The sequence below is a fragment of the Ascoidea rubescens genome (assembly GCF_001661345.1).
Source record: "Ascoidea rubescens DSM 1968 unplaced genomic scaffold ASCRUscaffold_1, whole genome shotgun sequence".
Lineage (NCBI taxonomy): Eukaryota > Fungi > Ascomycota > Saccharomycetes > Ascoideales > Ascoideaceae > Ascoidea > Ascoidea rubescens.
The window spans coordinates 2,383,817-2,402,271 of NW_017962913.1; the positions used below are offsets into that span (position 1 = coordinate 2,383,817).

The 18,455-nt window shown below is 32.1% G+C and overlaps 9 protein-coding genes across 9 annotated transcripts; 4 read left to right on the plus strand and 5 right to left on the minus strand.

Annotated features, from left to right (window-relative positions):
* Positions 1-488: 488 nt before the first annotated feature.
* ASCRUDRAFT_23325 (flavoprotein) lies at positions 489-1,460 on the minus strand (the record flags this gene model as incomplete). The annotated part of the gene is made up of 1 exon (XM_020189789.1): positions 489-1,460. A coding segment is annotated over one exon (972 nt), but the record flags the coding sequence as incomplete, so codon positions are not given.
* Positions 1,461-3,379: 1,919 nt separating this feature from the next.
* STE24 (zinc metalloprotease) lies at positions 3,380-5,252 on the minus strand. Its single transcript, XM_020192460.1, has one exon. The coding sequence runs from the start codon at positions 4,762-4,764 to the stop codon at positions 3,415-3,417; it is 1,350 nt and encodes a 449-aa protein (XP_020050483.1). The 5' UTR covers positions 4,765-5,252; the 3' UTR covers positions 3,380-3,414.
* A 1,046-nt stretch (positions 5,253-6,298) lies between these two features.
* ASCRUDRAFT_53592 (MFS general substrate transporter) lies at positions 6,299-8,127 on the plus strand. Its single transcript, XM_020191125.1, has one exon. The coding sequence runs from the start codon at positions 6,439-6,441 to the stop codon at positions 8,053-8,055; it is 1,617 nt and encodes a 538-aa protein (XP_020050484.1). The 5' UTR covers positions 6,299-6,438; the 3' UTR covers positions 8,056-8,127.
* A 389-nt stretch (positions 8,128-8,516) lies between these two features.
* On the plus strand, positions 8,517-9,410 carry CTP1 (Ctp1p; the record flags this gene model as incomplete). Its single annotated transcript, XM_020190215.1, has 1 exon — positions 8,517-9,410. The coding sequence occupies one exon, from the start codon at positions 8,517-8,519 to the stop codon at positions 9,408-9,410; it is 894 nt and encodes a 297-aa protein (XP_020050485.1).
* A 1,102-nt stretch (positions 9,411-10,512) lies between these two features.
* Positions 10,513-11,235, plus strand: BSD2 (Bsd2p; the record flags this gene model as incomplete). Its single annotated transcript, XM_020190092.1, has 2 exons — positions 10,513-10,874; positions 10,944-11,235. Coding segments are annotated over 2 exons (654 nt in total), but the record flags the coding sequence as incomplete, so codon positions are not given.
* Positions 11,236-11,708: 473 nt separating this feature from the next.
* AIM45 (Aim45p) lies at positions 11,709-13,018 on the minus strand. The gene has a single exon (XM_020192461.1). The coding sequence runs from the start codon at positions 12,930-12,932 to the stop codon at positions 11,862-11,864; it is 1,071 nt and encodes a 356-aa protein (XP_020050487.1). The 5' UTR covers positions 12,933-13,018; the 3' UTR covers positions 11,709-11,861.
* A 180-nt stretch (positions 13,019-13,198) lies between these two features.
* MRPS9 (mitochondrial 37S ribosomal protein uS9m) lies at positions 13,199-14,397 on the plus strand. Its single transcript, XM_020192462.1, has one exon. The coding sequence runs from the start codon at positions 13,216-13,218 to the stop codon at positions 14,296-14,298; it is 1,083 nt and encodes a 360-aa protein (XP_020050488.1). The 5' UTR covers positions 13,199-13,215; the 3' UTR covers positions 14,299-14,397.
* A 9-nt stretch (positions 14,398-14,406) lies between these two features.
* ASCRUDRAFT_11533 (uncharacterized protein) lies at positions 14,407-15,052 on the minus strand. The gene has a single exon (XM_020188815.1). The coding sequence runs from the start codon at positions 14,961-14,963 to the stop codon at positions 14,553-14,555; it is 411 nt and encodes a 136-aa protein (XP_020050489.1). The 5' UTR covers positions 14,964-15,052; the 3' UTR covers positions 14,407-14,552.
* Positions 15,053-15,394: 342 nt separating this feature from the next.
* On the minus strand, positions 15,395-16,264 carry APD1 (Apd1p; the record flags this gene model as incomplete). Its single annotated transcript, XM_020189580.1, has 1 exon — positions 15,395-16,264. A coding segment is annotated over one exon (870 nt), but the record flags the coding sequence as incomplete, so codon positions are not given.
* Between the last annotated feature and the right edge of the window lie 2,191 nt (positions 16,265-18,455).

Here is an 18,455-nt window from a genome sequence, read left to right on the forward strand (position 1 = left end):
TCCAATTTGTTTTATTCCTCTAAACAATTAATCTAAGTGAAAGTATTCCCAAATGTGAAAAACGGCTGAAAAGTCACATGAGAAAAACATTCATTGAATATTAGAAACTATTAAGGAAATTATTGAAAAAAAAATAAATTATTAAATCATTAGGAATATGAAAAACCTACTAGATAACTAAACACTTAAATAAAAAACAATATAAAACAATAAACAAAAATATATTACTAAGATATAAAAAAATATCTTTTTTCTTCTCTTTTCAATACACTACCCATTACCCATTATTTGTAATTTGACTTTAAAATGAACTAGCGAACTTTCAAATTTTGATGAATCAGATTATGACGGTTTAATTCTTCTAATTCATCTTCATCAGCAAGTGTTATCTTATTCTTTTTAGCAGACTTTCTCTCCAGGACCTGGTTTTTGTTATCATCATCATCATCATCATCATCATCATCGTCATCGTCGTAGTCATCATCATCATCATCATCATCATCATCATCATCATCATCATCATCATCATCATCATTGTCATCTTCATCTTCATCTTCATCTTCATTTTTCTTTCTTTTGGTTGAGTTAGTTTTTAATATTTCATCCTCATTTTCTTCGTCTTCTTCATCTTCATCTTCATCATTATCATCATCATCATCATCATCGCCTTCATTATCGATTTCAGGATAACCACCCAATTTTAATACTGTTTGGTTAACAATTTCATTCCAGTCCATCATTCCACCCATACCAATATCACCATAACTTCCAACAACTTTTTCTGTTGGTCTTAAAATTTGAATCCAGGGCATATTTTCTTTCATAAATTTTAAATTTCTTTTTGTCGAGGGCGAATTATAAGCATAGCTTACCATTGATGGAGCCAATAAAATTGGATATTGAGTATTCCAGGCTCTAATAACATTAGTCAATAGATTGTCACATAACCCTAATGATATCTTAGATAGTGTATTAGCAGTTAATGGAGCGACTACCAATATATCTGCCCATCTCCTTAATTCTATGTGTAAAACAGGATCTGATCTAGATTTCCATGTTAACCATTCATCTTTATCTCGCCAAATTTGGATACTGGAGTTAATATCATTTCTTGATAAGAAATGCTCAGCGCTTTTTGTTAAAATTAACTGAATTACAACTTTATCCTTTGAATAAATCTCATGAAGTTTGTTTATAATTAATTTGATTTTAATAGTTGAAATTGAGCCTGTAGCGGCTAACAAAACGTGAAATTTTCCATCATCTGAGGGCAATCTAGAATCAATATTTCGAGATTCAAGAATAGAAGAATGTTGTAAGTGAGGATTTGGAGGTATTGAAGATATGACTTCTTTATTAAATTCAGATTTGTCAGTTGGTTGGGATTCTAATTGAGATTTAGCAGTTGTGGTGGCAGTGGTATTATCAGAAGTTATAGCGGTAGGAACAATAGGCAGAGATAGAGTGTTTATGGTATTGGTAGTAGTATTAGGAGGAGTAGGGGGAGGAGTTGGGGATTTAGGTAAAATTGGAGAAGTTGTAGAGGTGATGTTATTGAAGCTTGATAGAGAATGTATGGGAGATATAGAGTGGTCTTTTTGATTAATGATTGAATTTGGAATGGAATTTGAGGTTGAATTTGAGAATAAACTTGAATTTAAATTTTGATTTAAATTTAAAAGTGGATGATGAATTGAAGTACTTCTTGATCTTGAACCTGAGTGTTTGATGGCATCTTCAATATAGAAATGAGCATGCATTGAGTGTTGCTTTTGGTGACAAGGTCTTGAGGTTTCAGGAGATGATTCAAGATATTCAAAATTGGAATTGTTGTTATTATTATTAACAGGATTTTTTATTCTACCTCTTGAGTTATAATCTTGATTAAAAGATTTTGATAACAAAGCGCCACCAGCTGGGATTGTAGTATTTGGACTTAACGTATCAGAATTTAAGATATTTTCGATTAATGGGATTTCATTGAATTGATCATCATTATCGTTAAGATTCTCAATATCAGTAAAATTTTGATTGTTATCAACGTTTGTGTTGGTTATGTTGTTGATATTACTGATATTATTTGAAGGTTTTCTTAAGATTGGAGGAGGCGATGGACATCTCAAATTTGATAAAGCTAGAATAGTTGGAGATGGAGCATTAGATAAACTTTTCTTTGAGGTTGATGATTTTTTTTTAATTGGTTTTGATCTCTCTGATTTATCCACTTTTTCGATTTTTTCATTTTTTTCGATTTTTTCGAGATTATTGGTAGGGCGATTATTATTTGTATTATTTGTATCATTTGTATCATTTATGTTGGTTATGTTTATATTATTTATTGGGTTAGTACCGGGACTAATAGGAGGAGACATTGAAATATTTTTATCATTATTGTTTGTGTTATTAGAATTGTTAACCGGGGATTTTGATTTGAATTTCAAATTTGAGGATTTTAAAGTTGGCGAAGAAAGAGGTAGTTGATTTGAAGAATTAGTGACCGAGTTTAATAAGGATAATTTTGATTTTGATATTGAATTTCTTTTATTATTACAATTTTCATCAAAAGTCACACAGGAGTTATTGTTACTTGAATTTTTAATTATTGAATTTTGATTTTGATTTGAAATCGGATGGGTATTTTTTTTTGAGTTTGAGTTTGAATTTGAATTTTTAAGTTGATTTGAGCTAATTAAATCAAGACCAGTAGGTATTGATGTAACATTCGTGGGGTTATTTAGACTGGTCTTATTATCGCTTTGAATAATAGAAGGAGTACTGTTCAGGATATGTTTGATTGAATCAATTGATTTTGAGCTTCTGATCGAAAGCAAATCGGAGGGTTTTGTGGAGTTCATTTTCGGATCTAGATCTAGTTTTAGTTTTTGATCTGTTCAGTGGTGTGTTTTCTTTCTTTGGTGAATCCAGTAGATTGAGTGTATTATCGAGTGATTTTGTTGAGTATTAATAGCAATACTGATCTGGAGGAAAATAATATTCGATTAGGATATAGGGAAACAAGTGGCACTGTTTGGCTGTTTGGTGGAGCAACACAAACTAGAAAGGGAAGGGAAAGATAGCAGGCAGGAGGCAGGCAATGGGAAATAAGGAACAGCAGAAATATATATTGAGGGAGGTTCAACAACTGTAGGCTCTTGCTGGCTCTTCTACTCTGGCTTGGATCAGTATCGCAACCCACAATTCAGCTCTAACTTGTCTTTTCAGACTCCAAGCTCCAAGGTCGTTGATTCTGGTGCACTTATGCTGCTACAAAAAAATACATAGCGAAAAATTCTTTTCCACGCTCAGCGTTTGCGCTGTTACCCGTTTGCAGCAGGAATCCACGCAGCCGGATCGCATGACACTGCGTCGAGCGGCGCCGCTCCAACCAGCCAGAACAGGCAAAGTGCGACCCGTTCAGATGGTCTTTTTGACCTTCTCGTCTGCAACGTAGCCAATGGCCTTGAGCCTCTCACTGAGGATTGGGTGGGAGTAGTGGTAGCTCGAGTAGAGGAAGTCTGCGTCCATCGTCGACAAGTTCTCAATCTGCAACTTGATCAATGCCCTGGAGAGCTGCTGCGAGTAGCCCAACTTGACGGCGTACGCATCGGCTTGGTACTCGTGTTTTCTCGACAAAAGGTTCATGCCAAAGGTTAGAAAGCAGTCCAAGGGCTTCAAGATGTCATTGAACAACAAAAACCCAATGATCACAGGATATGGCTTGTTCAAAAACCCAAAATTATTGTATAGCGAGTTGTTGTGGATGAAGATTTGGAATAATGTGAACAAGAAAAATGAATACAATTGAGCAATACCGATCATTTTGTTATTGTGACTTAAGTACCAATGACCGATCTCATGACCTAACACAGCCGTTGTTTCCTCAACACTGGATGATTCAATCAATGTGTCGAACAACACAATTTGTTTTGACCATGGCAATCCCATAAAGTATGCATTGGAATGTGATGATCTCTTAGACCCATCGATGACGTATAACTTGGTTAATGGGAATTTTTGCTTCTTGGCTAATTCTTCAATAGATGTTCTTAGTTTTCCTTCCTCCAATGGGGTCAACTTGTTGAAAAATGGTTGAATAATAAAGGGATACAATGTCTGCATAGCTAATTGAACAACAAATAAAAAACTCCAGATATAAAAAATGAACTTGTCGCCAAAATAATCAATAATTTTAAGAAATCCTGCAATTAATGGTGACCCAATTATAACACCCAAGATTAATGATTTTATAATATCCGTGAAAAAAAGAGCTTTGGTCTGTTTGTTAAACCCAAATTTTTCTTCCAAAACAAAATGTTCATAATATGAAATAGGTATCGAAATTAAACTGGAAATAAATTGGAAACTGAATAAGAAAAATAACGACTGTGTTATAACTCCCCCCATAAATTTTGGTAAGATGAATTTGGTTATATCACTGTTCATTAGTTTGGCACTTATCCCCCATAATTTTGGCAATACATTAAATTGAATAACAGTGTAATTCAATAAAAACGAATAACTATCTGAAAAGATTGAAAACCTAGCCTTAGCCCTGGAATATAACTGAGATTTACTAAATGTCTCCTTGGGGATATCTAATTTAAGTGTCTCAGGTGGCTCGCTCTTTTGCAATACTTTATACTGACGATATGTCAAGTAGTTCTCAAATATAAACTGAGCTGTAGTGAACCCAAGAATCAATCCTTTCCAATTGAACCCTGGAATATCAAACGTCGTTGCAAGTGTCTTAATAAATCCAAACATCCTTATACAAAAACAAAAATCAATACTAAAAACCAGAGAATTTTCAACACTAGTACACAAGCTCTATGATTTCAATTCACCACTTCCAATTCTATCTTCAATAGTATCTCCAATAGTATCTTCAATTGTATTGCTGTTGCTTCTCAATGACCTTGATAATGCTGGTTGCTTTGATATCTGTTGTCTTTGTGGGATAAAAGTTAAATATGCAGTGAGTTGTTCTAAAAAGACAAAACACGGCACGTGTAGCTTCAAAGAAAAGAAGGGCTCGATCCCCGGTTCCGGACCCTTTTTCCGGCTATTTTCAGAAGGACTGAATAATCTCAAAACTTGATTTGATATCTTTACTTTCATTACTCTCTAGTGGGAGTTTGTTGATTTCTGTTGATAAAAGGAGATTGATTGAACAGAATATACAATTCAGATGTCTGTCGATCTTTGGTTTGTATTGATATAAACTAGAATCACGAACAAATCATTGGTTTCTGCTTATTATTCTCTACAAAGAATATATTTATATTTATATTTATATTTATATTTATATTTATATTTATATTTATATTTATATTTATATTTATATTTATATTTATATTTATATTTATATNATTTATATTTATATTTATATTTATATTTATATTTATATTTATATTTATATTTATATTTATATTTATATTTATATTTATATTTATATTTATATTTAACATTTAAATCATTTTCTACAAAATCTATTTTTCTGCCACATATTGAACAGTTATTGATAATTAGGTTTCATTTCTAGTTTACTTAATTAAATTATTCAAGCTAGATTTGCAAGCTTAGTCAGCAAAATTTTATTATTGATTTTTTAGTTGAAGATTATTACCCATTGACACCATATTTAAAGTGTATGTTTATTTATTTAAAATTGTGACTGCTCTGGTTTTTTGAAGATTGTACTGAATATTTGTAGTCATCAGCTCCACTTTCATTTGAAAACTTTGATCCAAATTTTAAGCCATTTACTATCTATAATTTTAGTCAACTCAGCATTTTTTTGCTAAAGGCTTTAAAAAATTGCAGGTCAAAACTAAATCTGTATAAAAATTCTGAACCTTGGATTTTTGTGCTAAATTTTTTTGTATTATAAGAGAAATAAAACTTATTAGTAACATCTTTTGGTATTTTCTGAAAGATTGTAAACAGTTTTTGATTGTAAAATTAGCTAACCAATTAGTTCCGCGTTTAATTGTATTTCTAGCAATTCTGGTCACTATTATTTGATTTCTTTTGTATTTTTCATAATAACAACAGATTATATATGCCAACATCAATTGCGCTCTTTTTTGCGATGAATGTAAAGACCCTGCCAAGAAATGAAAACAAAAAGAGATAGACATAAAGAGTCGGATGTTTATTTGTCCGTCTCCATCTTGATGCCGTGTTCCGTTTTTTTTCCTGATAAAAACTGGGACAAAGTATGTCATATTAGAAGATTAAAAAACTAAAAGACTGAAATTATGTCAACAAAAGTGGTGGAAATAAACATTTAAAGATCCTGACTTCCAATCTTATTTTGCTTCAAGTATAAATAAACAAAAGACAGACTGCGTATAGGCATATCTTTATGCTTTCTTACTATTATTTTTTTGCACGAAAAAGCATTATAATAATAGAATGGTAGACTAGTGTAAAATAATGATAGAATTAAACACAAATAACACTACAGATATTGCTACGGCTATAACAAAGTTATCAGATAAAGATATTGATCAAAATAAAAATCAAAACTTCAATGAATTGAAAGATAAAAATGAGAAAACTGCAACGATAGATAATAACTTTGAACCAAAATTCAAGAAAAATCCGAATGGCAGTATCAATGAAGATATTAATGAAATATTTCCCCATACAATTTTCACAACTAAATTCAAATATTTCATAATCATTCTTTGTTCGATGTCAGGATTTTGGTCTGCAATTGCTGCACCAATCTATTATCCCTCATTACCCAAAGTCCAAGAGACATTCGGTATATCAGAAAAGATAGCAAATATATCTGTGGTTGTATATTTTATATTCCAAGGTATTGCTCCATCGATAATTGCACCATTTGCCGATCTTTATGGCAGAAAACCAGCTATATTAGTTTGTTCATTATTATATATTGGGGCTAATGTTGGCATTGCATTATCAAATAATTATGGATTAATGTTATTTTTCCGATGTTTTCAAGCTACTGGAATTGCGCCAGTTATTGCTATTTGTGCTGGAATAGTTGGAGATATTACTACGAAAGCGAATAGAGGTGGATTTATTGGGTTAACCACAGGTATTTCATTAATTGGACAAGCGACTGGTGCATTAATTGGAGGGTTAATTAGTTCGAGGTTTGGATGGAGAGCAGTTTTTTGGTTTTTATCAATTGGATGTGGATTGACAACAATTTTAAGTTTTTTGTTTTTGCCAGAGACAAAGAGAACAATAGTTGGAAATGGATCAATACCAAGTAAAAGATTAATTAATTTTAGTCCAATTTGGGCTATGCCTAGAATGAAAAAAAGGCTAACAAATGATATCGAGACACTAGAAATTGATGATAAAGAGAATGTGTCAACGATAAAAAAATTGAGCTCGCCATTTTCTATTATTATCTTGCCAGAGATTTCATTATTTTTATTTTCTGCATCGATTATTTTTGCTACTTGGTCTATGATGTTAACATCGATAAGTAATCTATTATCATCAAAATATGGATATTCTACATTAAAGATTGGGATATGTTTTTTGCCATCGGGAATAGGTGGATTAAGTGGCTCAATTGCCAGTGGGCGATTATTAGATATTTATTATAAACGTTGCAAAAAACGATATCTTGAAGATGAAAAGAGTGGAAATAATGGGGAAAAAAAGGAGTTTGATTTATTCAAAGCTAGGTTGGGGATACTATGGGTATTTGGGTTAATTGGATGTGTTAGTTTTTTGATTTATGGATGGACTATTGGGAGTAAGAAGCATATATCGATAGTTTTAATAAGTACGTTTTTTGGTAGTTTTAGCTCTATATCACCAATATCGAGTTCTACTACATTATTGGTTGATTTATTTCCTGAGTCTATATCGTCATCAGCATCGAGTATCAATCTTACAAGATGTTTGATGGCAGCAGGATTTGTTGCAGGATTGAGTAGCATTATAGATAAATTGGGAGTGGGAGGATGTTTTACAATGATGAGTGGATTGTGTGTTATTGGGAATATTTGTTTTTATTGCGACGTAATATATGGACAACGATTGCGTAGCAAACGAGAATAAGAGGTGTTTATAAGGGGCAAACGAATTATATTATTTAGTTAATAATAAATAGTTGAATATAAGACGATAAATTATAAAATAATTAAGTGAAAAAAAAAGGAAAAGAATAATTTGGGCGAAATCAATTTGGGCAGAGTCTAAATTACGAAAAACAGTATGTGAAAAGGATAGATCGCGGATATAAAATGAGGTAATCCGGAGAATGAAATCGATAATTTTCAAATGAGATCTAAATTTTTTATAACAAGATAAGAATAAAAAAGTGAAGTTTTTTCTTTCTTCCTTCCTTTATTTTTTTTTCTTTTTTGATTTAATTCCATTAAATCATTGAAAGATAATCATTGAAAGAAAACAATAAGAATAGAAAAAAAAAAAGGTTCTCAATTGAATACTGTCAAACGTGCATTATTGATTTTAATTGTTGGTAAAAAAAAATAGATTATTATAAAGCGTGAATCAAGATGAGTAGTAAAGAGAAGGGAGCTAAAAAACCAGATCCTTTCAAATCCTTCATTGCTGGAGGAGTTGCAGGAGCAGTTGAAGGAACGGTTACATATCCATTTGAATTTGCGAAGACGCGATTACAATTGATTGATAAATCGTCCACTGTATCAAGAAATCCGTTGAAATTGATTTATAACGTGGGTAAAACTCAGAGCATTGGAGCTTTATACGTTGGATGTCCAGCGTTTGTCGTTGGAAACACAGTGAAGGCCAGTGTTAGATTTTTGGGATTTGATAGTATTAAGAGGTTGTTGGCAGATAAGGATGGAAAGCTTTCAGGACCCAGAGGTGTTTTAGCAGGACTAGGCGCCGGATTGTTGGAGAGTGTTGTTGCAGTCACACCATTTGAAGCCATTAAGACTGGATTGATCGACGACAAACAGGCCAAATTCCCCAAGTATCAAAATGGGATCGTTCGTGGGTCTTACAACTTGGTCAAGGACTTGGGATTGAAAGGAATATACTCAGGCATTTTGCCAGTAACCATGAGACAAGGTGCTAACCAGGCAGTGAGATTGGGATCGTACAACTCGTTGAAGACCATGGCACAGAACTTCTATGGGTTGAATCCTGCTGAACCATTGTCGAGCTCATTGACGTTTGGCATTGGAGCTTTGGCAGGAATCATCACAGTGTACACAACAATGCCCATCGACACAGTCAAGACCAGAATGCAGGCGTTAGGAGCAGACAAGTTGTACAGCAGCACCTTCAACTGCTTTGTTAAGATCTTCAAGCAGGAGGGAATGCTCACCTTCTGGAGAGGAGCCACTCCCAGGTTGGGCAGGTTGATCTTCAGCGGCGGTATTGTGTTCACCATCTACGAGAAGATGATCGTTCTCATGGGCTAAAAGCGTTTCTTCTTCCACTTCTTCCACTTCTCGTAGCTTCCTTAGCGAACAGCCGTCGCGAACAACGCCCCCGACGCCGCTCCGCCCGGAGGCTGTTCGCGGAAACGACAGAAAGACGTCTCCACGAGAAACATTCCACCATCTTCCTCTCCATCACCATCTCTGCCTCTTTTCTCTTTTATATTCTTCAGCTGTCTCCAGAACTCCTTCCTCTGCCTCTACAACTTCCTCCACAATGCCTGGCTACCAGAAAGTATGTATTGCTCCTGTCCCACTTCCCTTGTTTTCTGCCTTCAAACGGACCCTTTTTTACTAACATTGCGCAACTCGCCTCGTTTCCCAGCTATCTTCAAACGAAAACAAAAACTCCCACTTGACTGCTCTTAACAACGATATATTGCTTCAGGACTTGGATAGTTCTGATGAAAACTTGATATTGAGCAAAAACAATGACCACAGTTCAAAGGACCATCACGACACTGACAACAACGATGGCGGTATTATTAGTATCGATGGATCCACCTCCAACACTAATCACAGCGAAATCAACGATTCCTTTGACAAGAACCCACTATTCTCCTCTTTCTCTAAAAAGAAGAAAAATTTTATTAAGAAAAATGGCTACAATCGTCTAGACAATGATTACAATGATTCTGATTCTGATTCTGATTCTGAGTCTGATGATGAAAATATAGATTTCTATTCTACATCTTCTAACAGCAATTCTCCTAACAGCAATCTAAACGACAGCTCAAAAAATCTCAACCTCAACAACAACAGCATTGATGATAGATTAGTCAATCAGCCTGGCGATCTAAATAATCAAGAAGAAGCTGTCTTTTCCGAGGGTGCTCAACAACACCAATTTTCATCAATTCTCAACAATGCCTCAAATGACATAACCTCTTCTTCACAACCTTCAATACATCCCAGAGAACAACAAGAATTAAACAGCAACATCCAATCAGCTAACCAATCCTCTCAAACCACCCAGCTTCAATCAGCTCCTCATCCATTCTCAAGATCCCCCCTAAAGAAATTACTAGTTAAACTCTTTCCCAATAGGTTTAGCGCCTCTTCTTCAAACTTCATTTATGGTGCTGGTGTTAACAACGACGGTGTCTTTTCCAATTTAATGGCCAAACCCACAATAGAACCTGAAGAAAACGACGATATTCCTCCATCATATGAAGAAGCCGCTGCTGATCAAGCTCCTCCCTATTGGGAATCAACTGTCTTATCTCCCTATGGCGATGAAGTCTTTGTTGATGGTTTACCTGTAGGAAATTTCATCAATTTTCTCTGGAATCTCATGGTTTCTTCTGCTTTCCAATTCTTGGGTTTTTTATTAACTTACCTCTTACACACTTCACACGCCGCAAAACAAGGTTCAAGAGCTGGTTTGGGTATAACTTTCATATCCTATGGTTACTATTTAATTCCTGACTATTACAGAGATAATTTGTTTTGGTTCACAGAATCTTATTCTTCTTCTAATAAAAATCACGTCGATAGTAACGATGGTTCAATTAGTTCCGATTCAAAATTTGAACCAAATAATCCAAACAATTTCGATGTCACTAGTGATAACACCCTTAATGGCAATATAAACAATTATCATTCAAATTTAGATGACACTTTTAGTCAAGGTACCGATGATACAAACTCCTCCAATGCTGACGATATAGATGGCGCCGACTCAACTATTTTTGCTTATGGTGTAATAGCCGTTGGTTTATTCATAATATTCAAAAGTTTAATTGACTACCATAGAGCAAGACAAATGGAGAGAGTAATTTTACAGGCTCCAAGTAATGTTGTATAAGTAAAATATAACAATGAAAAAAAAAAATAATTTATAAATACCATTAAAGTCCCTTTAAAAATCTTATATCTTTCATTTATAATTCTTATCATATTTTCTGTCATATAATTTGTTGTATTTTTTTTCCTCTCTTAATCTCTCTTTGCACAGCACTAAAGTCACTCATTATTTTTTACCTATCATATCAATATTAACTACCTTTAATTTCATTTCTTTTTAAATGTTTACTTTTATGTTTCATTTACCCATTTTACTTTTATTTTACTCTTAATCTTACTCTTATTAATTTTGATTTTTGATCTTGATCTTAATTTACTGATTTATTTCCCTTTTACTTTTCAGGTGTATTAATTTTTTTTTCAAGTTTTGTCAATTTTTTAGTATTTTATATTATTTTTATAATATTTTTACAATATTTTTATAATATTTTTCACGTTTTTAATATAGATTACATAATGATTTATGTTATAATTGTTTTATCGTATAGTAAATTTTTATAGAATAGGAATAGAAAAGTTTGTTCAGAATATCGTATTTATAAGGAGAATATTTCAGTTACCAATTAAACAGAAAGAAAAAAAAATGCCTATTTTCAAATATGCAATTAGTTTTATCTTAAAATTAGCTCATTTCTTTAAAGCACTAATTTTTTCAGTCAATTCAGGCAAAATTTCAAATAAATCACCTACTAATCCATAATCAGCAATTTTATAAATTGGCTCATCTTCTAATTTATTTATTGCAACAATAGTTTTAGAATCTTTCATACCAGCCAAGTGTTGGATCGCACCCGAAATACCAATAGCAAAATACAAATCTGGGGCAATAACTTTACCTGTTTGACCAACTTGTAAAGAATTATCAACAAAACCAGCATCAACGGCTGCTCTCGATGCACCCACAGCTGCATTAAGAGCCTTTGCTAATGGATCGATTAATTTATCAAAGTTTTCTTTTGATTTCAAACCTCTACCTCCAGATACAACAACCTTTGCAGAACTTAAATCGGGTCTTTCAGATTTAGTTAGTGATTCAGATACCCAAGTAATCTTGTTATCATTATTACTAGTGATATCGGAATCATTTATTGGCAACTCCTCAATAACAATGGAATTATTAATTGATGAATCTGATGAGATTTGAGAAAAAGCAGAAGATCGAATTGTTGATAAGATTAACTTATCGCTTGATTCAACGGTTGCTATAGCATTTCCAGCATAAATTGGCCTGATAAAAGTCTTTGAATCCTTTATATTAATAATATCAGAAATTGGTTGAACATCCAATAAAGCAGCGACTCTTGGAATAATATTTTTACCGATTGATGAACTATTAGCGAAAAAATGAGTGATATCATTTTTAGAATCATTAATCAAATTTGTTAAAATATTGGAAATGTTTTCAGCTAATAAATGATCAAAATTTGAATTTTCATTATAAAGAATTTTAGAGATTTTTAAATTTGATGAACTTAATTCTAAATTTTTGAACTCACTTTCAGATATTTTTTTGGCATCAGAACCAAGAACTAAACAAGTTATTGGCTGGTTTAACTTAGAGGCAGCATTAAGAGTGGACAATGAAGCAGGAGATATTTTTGACCCATTGGTCTCAATAAGAGTTAGAGTTGAAGCAAAACATTTCGAAGAAAAGATTGGGCTTCTTCTGGGAAAAGCTCTGGCTGAAACTTTGAACATGGCAGCTTATGAGTATATATTAGAGAGGTACAAATCTAGACAGCCGTCTTTAATGGAATTTGCTGAATCTACTGATTTTGGTGAACAAAACGAAAAAACTCCAAAAATCCACCCCCAGCGCTTAATTTTTCGATTCGCATCGCTGACCCTCGGAATCTGTCGGAAGTATGAATATCACGTGTATGTCATCTGATTTACCGGATGTGTTTTTCAGCTGTGTTTTGAATGGTTGAAAAAGCGAGAAAAGGATTTGGAGAAGTTGGTGACAAATTTGGAGCACACGATGATGATGATCAGACCAGTGGGAGGTGTTGCTCTTAGAACGTTGAACAGAGCTTCTTTTCGATGTGGATTTTCTAGTTTTGCTACTGCTAGACAGGAGGTGGATGATTTTGATCTCGATTTCGATGCCAATGCAAGCCTATACAGCTCATTTCGAAAGAAATCCTTGACTGCCAACACCAGCACCAGCATCATCAATGACGACCTCTCTCTTTCGTTAAATCCTGTGCCTAATTACGAGGTGAAGAACTCTTTGTTGTCTTGGACAATCACTCCTCCTATTCGTAGAGATAACAGAAGAAGACAGCAGCAGTCTCTGGAGTCGAGTGAAGACAACGGATTATTGAAAGTCGTTCCAACTTTGAAAACTTTTTATTCGCAAAATCCTTTACATGAAAATAATATGGAGATTTTAACTGCATTACAGAGAAAATACTGCAATTTACCTAGAGCAAAAGAAAGAAAGCCGGTCAAGTGGTTAGAAAGGAAAGATTATGTTTTAATTGGTGGTGATACAAGATTAACAGATCGTCAATTTTTACAATTAAATTTATTATTACATAGATTAAATTCGATTGATGATAACTTAAAAACACAAGAATTGATTAACAATTTAAAACAATTTGAAAAAAAATCCGATTCAAAGCTTTTACCAAAGAAATCATTGTTAAAACCTTTAAATGAATTTGCTGCTGCTGTTGCTATAGGTAGAAGAAAATCTTCATCTGCAAAGGCTTATGTTGTTAGAACTCGTGATGGTGAAGCTGGTAAGATCATGGTTAATGGGCAATCATTGAATACTTATTTCCCTAAATTATTCCACAAAGCGTCTGTAGTTTATCCATTAGAAGTTGTCAATGCACAAAAAGATTATAATATTTGGGTTATAGCTTATGGTGGTGGGCAAACTGGACAAGCTGATGCCATAAAACTTGCCATTACCAAGGCTTTAATTATTCATAATCCTTTATTAAAAGCTAGATTAAGAAAGGCTAAATGTGTTACAAGAGATGCAAGAATAGTTGAAAGAAAGAAACCAGGTAAACTTAAAGCAAGAAAAGCACCAACTTGGGTTAAACGTTAGAGAAATTCAATATTATATTATTATCAATAATAATAATTAAAATTCAATTGTTTTTTTTTTTGAATTGTTTTTTTTTCTTGTTTTGTTGTTGTTGTTTTTTTTTTAAAAAATTTTTTAATTTTCTTCTTGTTTTCTTTTCTTTTTTTTTATCATGGTTCATTACTTTTTTATTATTATTCCATATTTTGCCTGTAAAATTAATTATAAATAAAAATAATAAAAGGAGTTCTTGTATATAAGCACAATTATTCGTTTTAATTTTTGTAATTATCAAGATTAATACCAAATTGAGAAGATATTTTTTTAAATTCTCTTTTACCAATGGTCAAAGCGTATTTTCTGTTGTATAATATTTCAGATTTATCATTTATATTACCGCCAATTGGCACTCTAAATTCACTTTTTGTATATTCAATTAACCCATTTTTTAAGTTGGTAGGGATTTTTTTGTAAATTATTCTAATTATCTTTTTATATAAATCTTTAATTTCTTTATTTACTAGGAATTCCTCGAAAGATGGAACATTTTTAAGACGACGTTTATTGTCATTAGATTTTGATAAAGAGATTGATAACGAAGAAAAGAGATTGAAATGAGTTTTGCAAGGGCAAAAGTTATTTAATAGAGACGGGTTTAACTTTGAAATTGGTTGTATTTTTATCATAGTTCTGAGTTATTGGTATGGTTTCGGTGATATAGAAGAGTTGATTTATATTTATCTTGTTTATTTTTTTCTCGATGTTGGTTATAACGAGAAGATTCGGTTGTTTGGCGAGTGGAATAAAGTCCAATTGGGACAAAATGATTCGGTATTTCCGCAAATCGAAGGATGGAAGTTTAAAATAAAATTTATTCTAAGACATTGGTTTCGTAGCTGAAGATATATGAGGAAGATGGAGGCAAATGAAGATCTAGATAGTATAAGATATTATATAGAGGTAAGAAGAGGATATAAAGATATAATAAAGCTACAATAGGAATAGGATAGGAATATAAAAGAGTTTATGAAATAGTATAGTATATGAAGATATAATAAAGCAATAGAATAAGATCATTACTAGAGATATATTACCAATCAATATTCAAAGATTTGCATTTTGTTGCTGATCTTAGAAATTCAGGAAATATTTTGCCATTTAATACAGATTGATCGATAACTGGTCTAACATTTTTGGGAATCAATTTACCTAACCAAATGATTTCACCGGTTTTATTAAATATAAGCATATTAGCAGCAAATTTATGGCCACCAACATGATTAACGTAATAAACGTTGATACCTCCAGGTCTATCATCGTTGGAAGATCTATAGAGATCCAATTCTTTCAAGTATAAGTTGATTTCTTTTTTAATAATTGGGGCAGTTATACCACATCTTTTATCTCTAGTTTTGTGAGAGCAAAGAAAAATATAAGAACGGTTATTTGATAATTGAATTTCAGACTTACCGAAATTATAATTTGAATTTAAATTTTGAATAAGATTGGTTAAGTTGATTTTATTTAAATTCGAGTTTGTGTTAAGATCATTGATATAATTGAGATAATTATCGAGGATTAAATTTAAGATTTGGGTGCAATTTGATATATGAATCTTTTTGACCCAAATGAAAAAGGGTAGTATTAGGATATTTGTTGATTTCTTTTCATATGAGTCTTGGTCAAGGTCGTCAAAGGGGATATCAGATACTGAGCATTTAATTTTGCCATTAATTTTGGAGGAATTATCAGAGTTGTCACACCATGATTTGACTAATTTAACAATGTTTGAGGAATGTGAATTGGGAGATAATGGGCTGACGTTTAAAAAAGGGTCGTGATCCCAATCGGATTGGTTTGTTGCTATGATTATATGTAATACAGTATCGTTTTTCTTTTGAAACCCTTGAGTTGAATTGAAATTAATTTTTTTCATGACGCTATCGGGAAATTTAGTGGTGCAAGTACCACAGGATGAACAATTTGAGTCTACATTTTGGATTTCATTAATTTGTTGATTTTTCTGATTAATTTGATTAGTGTCGGTGTTTAAGACAGATTTGTTGAGATTAAATGGAGCATATCTTGATACTAAATTGAATAAGCCAGACATTTTATGAGGGTTGGAATGAGTGGATAGGGGAAAATATAAGGTATAATATAGAACACAATAACAGTCAAGTAATGAAGAAAAATTAAAAAAAAATTAAAATAAGAAAAAGAGAATCAAGAAAAGAAAAAAAACAAGGAATTAAAAATTTAAATGAGAATTAAATTAAAGGAAATAAATGGAAAAAAGAATGGGAATTGAATTAATATTTATAGAAAAGGAAATTAAAGCAAAAGAACAAAAGAAAGCTGGAAAAAACGCCGAAAAAGCTGAAAAAGCTGAAAAAAAATGAGAAAAAAAGAACTGGAGAGAAAGCTTATCATACGGAGATTAGGAAGTACGTCCGGAACAGGCAATAGTCGGAGATTAGGAGAATTGCTCGAAGGGGGAAAAGAGCCACGAGCGGAAAAAACACAAAGAAAATGAGTGCGTTTTGTGTAATTTGTGCGTCTTTTTATGGTTTAGAGGAGACTGTCATTGGTTCGAATCTCAGACACGCCGACTTTGTTTCAGAGAACCGAGAGAAATTGGAGAATTAAAGTGAAGAAGGGTGGTTGGTCTCAATTAGATAAAACACACCTCTTATATGTGATTGCATATAATAAAGTAAGACGATTCATGATTCTGAATGATTTTCATCAAGACTGAGTAATGTGTGGAATCAAACTGGTAGGCAAATATTTCGAGATGAGAAAAATTGACAAATGAGGGTGAGGGTATATTTAATTGCTGAGCTAAACAGATGATAAGTGATGGGAGAGATCGAAATGGGGTGGTTATTACCTAAAAAAGCAATGCTAGATTAGTAATGCAAAAATTTTGGAAAATGAAAAAAAATAAAAAAAATAGAAAAAACAAGCAAACAAAAAACAATGTAATATCCAGATTTGCGGATTTAATGTATATTATGCGTGAATGCATGAGAATACTTATTTACGTATGTACTTACCGTGAAGTACTGAATATTGCAGTGAAGTGCATTGCAAAATGTGACCCATTTTAATGGAGTGAAACCTCATTTTGAATCTAGAGAGCAGCAAATAAAAATAAGATTAGGATAGGAATAGGAAAGGATTTGAATAAGATTAGAAAACAATTCAAATAAGATTAGAATAAGATTAAAAGAGAAATAAGGGATTATACTTTTATATTACAAGTTAAATAAAAATACAAAAAAAACAAGAAAAAATTAAATGAAAATGTACAGTGTAAGAAGAAACAAGATATTAAGATGATAACATCATTAATTGTAATGTAAATACTAAAGTAAATAATAAAGTAAACAAGTGAAAAAATAAATAAATAAATAAATAATAAAAGCAGGAAATAACAAAATGTGGACTATTCAATCAATTTGTGAAATTAATAAACGAATGTATATTCAATTATTTAATTATTTAATTATGTTTTTTATTAGAAAGAATTTTATTTAAATAAAATTAAAGAATAAAATTCAGTGAAATTGTCAAAATAAATGTTAAAATTTGAAGTTTAAGGTTATAGAAGAAAAGCGGCAGATTGAGTTTGGATAAGCAGTGTTTTGAAATCCAATTATGTAATTTCAATTCAAATCCAAAGATAAATTTTTAGCAATTGAAAGAATAAAAATAATGGATAAAAGGTTCAAGATAACTTTTTTGTAACCTTTAATTCTAAAATATTATGCTTTCTTTTAATGAAATAGTAATAGTAGTACCTGGCAAATTGAATTAAGAGAATTGAATAACTGAGAGTGGTATTGATTGGATAACAGTAAAGTTTAAAGACAGTTTAAATAGTATATTGGAAGCGAATGTTGGTATGTTTGAGAACAGCACACGCGATGTACTATTTTGTAAAGGGAGACACAGTTGGCATATGAAGGAAAACGCAGAAATTGTTTTATTTGTAGAGAATCACCACGTGGGTGCTTGGCTTTTAAACAATAAAATATAGCAGAATGAAGTAGTGAAGAGTAGAAAGAAAGAGAGAAAGAGTAAGTATAAGAGATTATCTTGAAATTATCAGTGAATATAATAGGTTTTCCTTGTAAGATAATAAAAGACTAAGGGAATATTAACGGAGAATA